This window comes from Lynx rufus, unplaced genomic scaffold (assembly GCF_022079265.1).
Source record: "Lynx rufus isolate CCGP_SWC_20201006 ecotype Redwood Valley unplaced genomic scaffold, mLynRuf1.p SCAF_1, whole genome shotgun sequence".
NCBI lineage: Eukaryota > Metazoa > Chordata > Mammalia > Carnivora > Felidae > Lynx > Lynx rufus.
In genome coordinates, this window is record NW_025814823.1 from 10,104,080 (window position 1) to 10,114,266 (window position 10,187).

At 43.0% G+C, this 10,187-nt stretch overlaps 1 protein-coding gene across 1 annotated transcript in view; it reads left to right on the forward strand.

Annotated features, from left to right (window-relative positions):
• Window positions 1-7,550, forward strand: part of TEX26 (testis expressed 26) — a 29,244-nt gene extending 21,694 nt beyond the window's left edge. The window contains exons 5-7 of the mRNA XM_047073687.1: window positions 285-456; window positions 2,151-2,317; window positions 7,459-7,550. Coding sequence (XP_046929643.1) covers window positions 285-456; window positions 2,151-2,317; window positions 7,459-7,550 — 431 coding nt within the window. The remainder of the gene's footprint in view (window positions 1-284; window positions 457-2,150; window positions 2,318-7,458) is intronic.
• The last annotated feature ends 2,637 nt before the right edge of the window (window positions 7,551-10,187 follow it).

Genomic DNA, 10,187 nt, shown 5'->3' on the forward strand with positions numbered 1-10,187 from the left:
TTGAGCAGAACGGAAGAGCGTTCCAAACTGACATGCAATATATTCATTAAAACCCACTTCTAATCATTGGAGCATATACTTCCCATGCCTGATAAAGCAGAAAATTATTTCTTGGTTGAAATATCCATAAAAACGACATTGATTGTACCTCTAAATACGAGAAGAGTGGGTTTAGTGTGGTAAAATTGGAAGCGACTGCCGGAAGTAAAAATGGAATGAAAATATGATGCTATTTTAAGTAGCTTACAAGGGGTTACTGCCTTGTGTCTGTGCCTCCATTCCAGCTCAGGAGATTCAGGAAAGTTCTCAGATGTCGCTGGGACAGAAAAAGTTACTTCCTCGACCTGCGGACACTGAGTTTCGACGGAATTACCAAGTTCCAGCTAAAATTCCTGAGCTTCAGGACTTTAGCTTCAGATATGGATGCTACTCAAGCCTCCCAGTTGCTTCTCAGGGTCTAGGTAAGTACACCTATAGCTTTTAAAGCAACTTTATAGATTCTGTCCTTGTTCCAAGATTCTTCAGCACATTGGGCCCTGGCGGGTAATCTTGGTGACAGTCACAAAGAATGCCAGTGATCCCTGTAAGCCTCCAAGGGATCAAAACTAGGCGTAGCTTCAAACCCAGGGAAAGAGTAAGTCCTGGGAAAGAACTGATTGCTTTTGCTGTGAAATGAGTGCACGCTCTGCCTGGGGGCAGCGGTGGGGATTGAGGGACACTTCCTCCTTGTAAAACAAAAGGAAGAATTAAGTTACTATAAAATGACTAAAAAAAGAGACTGAGTGGGACTGAAATTAGATTTGTCAATCATCCACTGGAAGCTTGACCGTATGGTATGTCCATCAAATCTCTTCAGATTCAGCAACCATTCCATTCACGTATTCTTTTACGATCCTGATTCCTACTGTTTTCAACAGAAAAGCTCTTAACAGTTCCATGATCAAGCCACCTCCAAGCTACTGGTTAAGAGGATAATTTGCTGTCAGTCTGAGATGGTGATATATTCCTGGTGTGGAGTTGGGATCGAGTAGTACTCTAGACAAAAATCACAGGATAGAAGCTTAGCCTCTCGGGATTAGAAGACAGCGTAGAAGTTACCTCATCTGGATCTCACACCCTGTGGGAATCCCCTCTACCCCATCCTTGCCAAGGGCTGATGTTGTCACTCTTTGGAGGATACCCCCCACCCCCAAGGCAACTCTTTCATTCTTAGATACTCCAACTGTTGGAAAGTTCTCAACGGCTGGAACCTTCCTTGCTACACTTTGGCTTTGGTTCTACGTCTTCCTACAGAGGTTAAATAGTGTGAGTTATTCTATGAAAACCTTCTTTTATACCTTCCACGCTCTCTACCAAAAGCATTTCCAGACCCTCCAAATGCTCTTCTTAGGATGTAGCATGACAGTGCCCTCTTCCTCCCCCTGCTTCCTTCCCCTGGCCAGTGCTCCCTATAAAGGCACAAGCTGGGACTGAAAGCAGTATTTAAAGTGTCCTTAAGGTTCAAAGATTGGGCATGCTGTAGAAGTTAGGTTCTCACCTCATGTTTTCATTGCTTTTTTTTTTTTCTGTGATAATTCCATGACCATCGGAACCTACATTAAATGAGCAATATTCAGAATCAAACGTCAGTGATTTTGGTTTTGCTTGCACCTGATGCCTTTATTAGTCTGAACGTGTAATGAGTGCCAGCTGGAGATGTCATCACCGCTCACCTGAACACACCTGGGGCCCTGAGGGACTCCTCTTAGTGTGTCAGCCCATGTCTGCACAGGGGATGGCACAAAAGGGAAAGAAGCTTCCGTGAAGGCAGTAGTTTACTAACGAGGAAGTGGATGCTACCATCCCAACACGCTGAGCAGAAGAGTCGATTTCAGGGAGCATTTTTCTGAAAACGGAGGTCAAACTTGAGTCTCCAGCCATCAGCCCCAGTCACCACCACTGCCAACAGCAACGGTCCTGAGTCGGAGCAGCTCTGCTCAGCCCGAGCCCCGGGAGGAGTCACTCATGTACAGCGCCTCCCTTTCCAGCACCTTAAGGGTGATGATTAAGCTCCGAGTTGGGTTCAGGGCTGTCGGGGGCTTGCTAGACAAATAAGGGCAGGAATTCTTTCCTCAGTGACAGCCTCCGTGTCTCTCCCTCCCGTATGTCCCTCTCGTCCCTTCCGTGCTGTACAGCCACATGAGGAATCAAGAACGCACAAAGAAGCGGACTACGTACCAAAGCGATTATGGGAAAACCTACCCGGATTTCTTAGTGATTTTAAACTCAGTTACTCCCTCTCAAATCACAGAGTACCTTCAGAGTCTTTCCTACAAAGGTAAGAGGAGGTCTTGAGTTACTGGTTAATGGATTTACAGATCATAATACACTGCTTTATGCAAATAGAAACTGTTGCAACTTTCAGCCACTGGAGTTAAATGTTCACGAAAAGATAGATATTGCCTCATAGAAATCCCATAGTTTTGTGTAAGCCTCAGCCCATTGAAAGTAACGTTTTCTTTTTCCTTTTTGTTTTTAACTTTTTAGTGTTTATTTTTATTTTTGAGAGAGAGAGAGAGAGAGAGAGAGCGGGGGACGGGCAGAGAGAGAGGGAGACGCAGAATCTGAAGCAGACTCCAGACTCTGAGCTGTCAGCAAGGAGCCCGATATGGGCCTCGAACTCACGAACCGTGAGATACTGACCTGAGCTGAAGTCGGATGCTTAACCGACTGCGCCACCCAGGCGCCCCGGAAAAAAAAGCTTTCTTAAAAGAGGCCCCAGTGACTGTAGCCCCACTTATTACAAAAGAAACACCTAGCTTTTCACTCATTCCTGATCTCGCTCATTTCGCTCATTCAGCCCGTGGTTGAATTGCTCCCATATGACTTCTGTTTTTATTACAGTTAAGTGATTTCTTCTGTGGGTGTTTATACTGTCTCACGATTTCGTTTTTCTCTTATGTGATCTTTATTTCCTGTTTGGTGGTACTTTTTGTGACAGCCTTTTAGAGTACATGAGAATCTCTGTGTACAATGCCCTCAAAAAGAGCGAAGGCTGTGCTCAGGACAGTGTTAGTTCATTCTGCATGACAAAGACTTATCCCAGCTCAGGGCCTGGGGACTGGAACCTCCTCGAGAGCATCTCAGGGGCCGCTGGTCATTCTGTGCCTGTGTAAAATGTCAACTCAGAGCAGTTGGAGTGAAGGAAACTCAACTCCTCCAACAGCTGTGCTCAACACCCACTGCTAGTGACTGCCCTGTCACTCCTCATCTTTGAGCACATGCCCCAGTGCAGACATTTATTTTTTTGAAGTATACTCATACGCCACTAAACTAACGTATTAGGTAAGTTACAAAACACACTAAATGCTAAAGGAAGAAGTGCTTCGGGCTGTGTGGGGGTCACTGCCTTGTTTTGTGCCCTGTGCTCGAGCGTAAGCTTAGGTCTTCCGCCATCTCCTCGGTAATCCTCCAACTGCTCCCTGTCTCCTACCTGCCTTGGTCCCCAATCTCTGTCCTTTGCCTGTCCCCAGCTACGATCGGAAGAGCTTGATCTTCTGAAATCTTCACTGAAACCCTTTTATCCTGAGATCTCCTACCCCACACAAAACTGAAACCCTACTGTGGGCAAGACAGAAAAGGGAGTGTGTGTGTGTGTGTGTGTGTGTGTGTGTGTGTGTGTATGGGGGGAAAAGAGGATACTTCCCATGATTGCAGACTGAGGGCTGATGGCCCAAAGGCCTTTAAAAGAGCTTAAATGTTGGGTTTTAAGAGGAACAAGAAGCAGGTGTTTTGCCTCACTCTAAGGCAGAAGCAGAAGTCTGTCTTCTCCATCGGGAGCCTCATTCCTCTCAGCAGGTGCCTCTCGGCCCGTTTGGCACGTCAAAAGGAAACCAAAAGGCTCTTTGAGGTCGGCTGGTCAGATCTTCCAGGGAGTCATCCCATCAAGCTCAAGCCTGCTTTCTGTTCCTTTTCCCAGCTTGGTTCACCTATATAAAACTGTAGTCAGCGTCCCGTAAGGTGCTCTTTTCACCTTGGAGCCACATCTGTTTGACCCTATAGAGTGCTCCCAAAGCAGATGCTCCCGTCTGCCCAGGGACTTGAAATACAGATGCAGCTGTCGCTTCTCCGCCTGCGTGGAAAAACCGTGGTGGCTGCTGGCACTCTGTCCTTGGTTGTCTGTGTGTGTGATTTGTAATTGAGCCTTAGTGGTGCCCCCCAGGGGTGAACTGAGGACTCTTTAGATGCTTTGCAGCCTCTGCTCCACTCAGATGTACCTTCTCCAGGATTCCTAGCATAAGCCGATTCCGTTGGACTTCTCCAGTTGGGCTTTTCTCTCCAGACAAGTGAGACATGGCCTATTACTTAACAAAGTAGCTTTGGGGCCAAGCTAGGCTTCGGTAGCTTTTCAGATCTCCTCTCTTCCTGGTGCCCTCAGGATGGGTGCTGGGGCAGGTACAAGATGCTTGTGCCCCAGAGCCTTGCCATTTTGCACTGACTTGGTGGCTTGTAGGATCTGCTTGCTCTGGGGTCTTGGTTTCTCTTCCCTAGTTTTGCTTTAGAATGACCTACCCATCAGCCAGCTATGCTACAGGCTGACAAGCAAGTAGGAGGTTCCCTTTGAATTCTCATGCCCAAAACCTGCTGTCATTTTCTAGTGTCTGGGACGACGCTTATGCTTTTTGGATGGCGAGTGTCTCAGCAGAGCCCATGTGTGGTAGGGCTGAGCCAGGATGCAAGAGAATAACAATCTTGGCAGGCATATTAGGCTGAATGAATGATTACCACCTCAGCTTAAAGTATTTTACTGGATTATCCCTCTTAGACAGTCTCAGAGCCCAGAACAGGTACATTTTGAAAGAGAGAGGGGAAGGGGAGGGATGAAGGATATGGCCCAGGGCTGGGGCTAGGGAGGTGGTGGGGGGAGGTAGGATAGAGAAGACTCCAGGAAGACACAAAATGAAGCTGGGGAAGAAGAAAGGGGGAGCAGCTGAAGGCAAATCTTTTGTTTCCAACAATTCTGAGGATCGCTACTTGGTATTGAGTTTCTCTATGAGAACTTGAGGGGTTTGAACTAGATGTCTTTAGTGGGCATTCTGTTTTCAAAATTGCTTTAATCTCTGAGTGATTCAGACCACCAACAGCTCTGACTCTTGGGGCCTCTGTTATCTATTGATAAGGACTGTCATCTCCCCAGGTAGTCCCCCCTCGAACGACAAAATTACCTGAAATCTGGCTTCAGATGCTTTCAACTATTACTCCCTCTCTATCTCTCCCAATCAACACTCCCAGGAATATTCCTTCCTAGGGTGTGATTCAATGTTGTGACGAATATATTCACGGACTCGAGAAACTTCACCGATTGAATACCTATAATGCCTACTTGAGACCAAGATAAATAAAAAACAAATCCTTCTTTTTTCAAGGAACTCATCGTCAGGGGTGGGAGACAGGCACACAGTGGTAATGTCATGAGCTCTGTAATCGAAGTAGTTTTTGGGTATGTTCCAACCCTGTGGATTGACATTGCCTGAGGGAAGGCTGCTTCTGGGAGGGAGGCTTCCTTTGAAGGTTAAGGATGAATCACCCTGACAAGAACCAGGGCCTTTCAGAGGGAGCAGAGGGAGGAGCATAAATGAAATCACGGAGACATGAGTCTGAATCTGTACGTAATAAATACAGTAGCATCTGGATTACAACCAGTAGCCTGACATTAATTTATTTAAATTGATATTTGGTATAAGAATGATTTTTGGTTCATTTGCTTGCTTATTTAAAATTAACTCTTTGCTGTAAGGTTTAAAATGGAGCCATTTGGGGCTTGCAATGACAAGGACTCAAACTAGCAAATGTTGAGAGTTTGGAGCAAAAAGTTGCTGGTGGGTATATCAAATAGTAGGATCACTGTAACACTTGTAACAGATCTGGCAGTTTCCCACAAAGTGAAACCAAATCTACTCCATGACCCAGAAATTCTACTTCTGGGTATTCACCCAAGAGACAAGAAAACACATGCCCATGGAAGGACTTGTCCAAAAATGTTCATGGCCATTTTATTCTTCACAGTCCCACACCGGATACAACCCAAATGAGCACCAATAGCAGAAGGTAAACAGACTGGTATGTTCACAAGATACTACTAGATCTTAAAAAGCCCCAGTGATTGGTGTATTCAACGACAAGAACTTCAAACACATTATGCCGAGTGAGAGGAGCCGGACACAAAATCATACGTTTTGTATGTGGGCCTTTATTCAAAGGGCTACAACAGGCAACATTTATCTGTGATGAAGGAAATCAGACGAGTGAGCGTCTTGAGGGAGGAGGCGTTGACGGGGAAGGAGCCTGACAAGCCTTTCTGGAGTGGTGGCAGTGATCTCTATTATATGGGTATGGGTTACATACACCCAAGTGTCAACCCATCGAACTGCACGCGAAGGATCGGCGCGTTTCACTTCATGAAAAGGATACCAAAATTCAAAAAACGCTGAGGTCAGAAAAGATATGGAGCAGGGTGGGGATGGCTTACAATTAAATGTTAGGTCGTAAAAACAAAGAACCACAGAGAATTGGAGAGTAAACCTGGTGCACACACGTGCACTCCTGACCTTTAGACCTCGGCTGACATTTGTAACATGGGCATTGAACTCGATGACATGGTCCCACTTGCATTTTTCCTTTCTTTTGGTCTTTGCTACATAGATGACAATTGCTGGGAGTAAGAAAAATTTTACAGCTCCTCTCTGATGTATATAATACACACACACGCGCGCGCGCGCACACACGTATATGTAATGACGATTAGGGAACCATGGATGTTCCGACTCAGACAAGGCTCCTTTACTTTCCAGATGAGGAAATGGAGGCCAGAAGGTTGAAGGGCCCTCTCATGGTCAGTTATTACTCAAAGATAGCAAAGCGTACCAAGGTTTGTTGGCAGAAGAAATAGCCCTGGCTTCAAGAAGCTCTTGAACAGTAGCCTCTATGGTTTTATGTCATCACGGTTTATTACTGTGTTGTCAGTAGTAAAGGACAAGGCTATCCTATTTATTGTCTTTTATGGACCAGGCCCTGCCCAGGTGCTTCTCACATAGCATTCCTAACCCAGTCCAGCAAAGGTGCAAGGTAAGCGCTATTATATATATTCAAAGACAAGGAAGTGAAGAGATGGAGAGGCCATGTGACTTGCCAAAGATCGTGAGCGTGGAACGGAAACTGAAGTCAGTTTCATTCCAAACTCCATGCTCTTTCCAGGAAGACTTGCTGATCCTTTGAATCTGAAGTGTACCCTTTTTAATCCATACTTATACAATTGTGCCTTTCTAGGTATTAGACATATGCCCTTTGATATTTTGGTCCCATCAAATTTGTATATAGAGCGCTATTCTCAGATATTTTTCCTCCTTCCTAGAATTTCTCTGTTTAGTGCTTAAGTAGTTAAATGGAAGATTTCATCCTGTTTTTCTTCATAATTTTCAGACAGACAAATTCTTGATCGCTTTATTCGCTCTCACTGTGGCGTTGACATGGGACAGGAAAATAACGGAAACGGTTCAAATGAAGAAAATTGAAAATCAATGAAAGCACCGGGTCAGAGGGCCTACTGAGTCATTTTTTCAATAATGAAAAAATAATAAGATCCAAATTATTCTAAATAATTTATTCGTGACTCTGTGTAATTTTGTTTTATTTTGTTTTTAAACAATAAAATCATTTAAGGTCATAAATCCTTCCCACCACCATAGCTTTAAGTGTATCTAATAGATTTTGCTGTAATGTTTTGTCCTATTATCTTCTGGATACTTAATTTGTGGTTTCAGTTTTGATATCCTCTTAGACCCAGAAATTATGCCAAAGAGGTTTCTTAATTTTCCAATAATTAGAGGATTAAAAAAAAAAGTTTAATTGTTGATTGCCTGTTTGAAAATTAAAAATACAGGGCGCCTGGGTGGCGCAGTCGGTGAAGCGTCCGACTTCAGCCAGGTCACGATCTCGCGGTCCGTGAGTTCGAGCCCCACGTGGGCTCTGGGCGGATGGCTCAGAGCCTGGAGCCTGTTTCCGATTCTGTGTCTCCCTCTCTCTCTGCCCCTCCCCCATTCATGATCTGTCTCTCTCTGTCCCAAAAATAAATAAACATTGAAAAAAAAATTTAAGAAAGTTAAAAAAATATATATTTGCTTTGGAAAATATACCAAAGTTTTTCTTTCATTGTGCATATGATTAATTTGTAAATTACATGAATATAAGAGGAGAAAAAAACGTGTAGGTTATTGTGTTTCTCACATCGTGTCTATCTTTGCTTGTATACTTGAACTGTCAAATTCTGAAAGAATAATATTAAAAACAGCCCACAGTAAAAATGTTTTCATTAATGTCTCCTTGGATTTCATATATTTATATTTATATACGTAAATATATAATATATAGCTGCTATGTTGTTTGTCAATGTTCATGACTTATAGAGCTTTTTCAGTGATTAGTTTCCTGCTCATTACATACTCTTCCTCTTTGATGTCATTAATAATTTTGGCCATGAATTACCTTGAAGCTGATATTAGTGTTGCCATCCATGTTGGGCTTGCTTTTCTTTGCCTTTTCTTGGTATATCTTTGCCTTCCCTTAATTTCCAATCTTTCCTTGTAGCATTGTTTCAATATGCTTCCAGAAATACCTTATGCCTGGGTTTTATATTATAACTAATGAGAGTCTTTATCTTTCGTCAGGAGAATTTAGTCAGTAATTATGATGCTTGACATACTTGCTTTTATGATTGCCATATTAGTTTTTGTTATTCTTTATTGTTCTTTTTAGATTTACTTTTAAATTTTTTCTTTATTTTTTCTTAAGCCATTAATTTTTATTATTTTTGATGTTTATTTATTTATTTTGAGAGAGAGAGAGAGAGCACGAGTGGGGGAGAGGCAAAGAGAGAGAGAGGGAGAGAGAGAATCCCAAGTAGGGCCTATGCTGTCGGTGCGGAACCTGACACAGGCCTTGATCTCACAAACCGTGAGATCATGACCTGAGCTGGAATCAAGAGTCAGATGCTTAACTGACGGGGCCACCCAGGTGCCCCTGATTTTTAAATTACACTATTTTTTGAATTAAAAGCAGTTTTTGAAAAGTCATACATGGCCATTGCTGAATTTGGGGTTCTCTATTAAAATAAAAAATTACACAATTCCTATGCTTCCGGTGCCTTCTCCTTCACAACTCCTCCCTTCCCCACTTACTGATGGGAGATATTTTATTTCCCCATCTCGTAGTATACTTCCTGTCCCATCCCCACACGCACATGTACACACACGCTCACACACACTTCACTGCTGAGGGAGTTTGGAATTTTTGCTTCAAGCGCTTCTTAAGGATTTCCTTGCAATTTCCTTTCCTATTTAAAGAAGATGTAAGGCATATAATTTTCAGTCACATCATCAGTATCATCCACTTATATTTAACTATCACCGGTTCCTCCATTCTTTTGTCTTTCTAAATGATGAGATCCGTGCTCTGACTTACTTTTATCTGGTTAGAATAGTTGCTATGGATTTTCTCAGATGGGTTCCCAGGATGGTAACACCCTGAACCTTACTTATCTCACAAGGTCATTCTTTTGACCTTTTGTCTTAATTAAATGGTATCGTGTCTGGGTGTAGAATTCTTGGAACTAACTTTGAATTTCTCAATTGCCCACAGGTATTCTATTGTCTTGGTTGAGAGTACAATTTATAAGTCAGATACTGGTCTGGTTCAATTACTGCCATACGTGATCTGGGTTTTGTGAGTGTGTGTGTGTGTGTGTGTGTGTGTGCATGTGTGTGTGCTTCCTGGAAGTTTATAAGATTCTCTCGTTATCTTTAGACTATTTTGGTAACTTTTTGAAGCTATGTTCAGTTTCATTTGGAATTTTTCTTTAACTTCAGGTAATTTCTTTTACTTCACCTTTTGTTATTATGGCCTTTCTCTACGGAACTCTCTATGCTACCTTTTCTCCTTCTGAATATAATAATATTTGCAGCAGAGGCCTCCTGGATCTGTCCTTTTAGTCTTTTGCCTTTTTGTTTATAGTTGTCATTTTTAAAAATGGTTTTAACTTCTGTTGTATGTTTCTTCCTTTTGCTCACTCAAAACATCAGTTTGGTTCTTAGCAATGACCCTTCTGTTTGCCACATTTTAAAATCCAGGCATTAGGGGCGCCTGGGTGGCTCAGT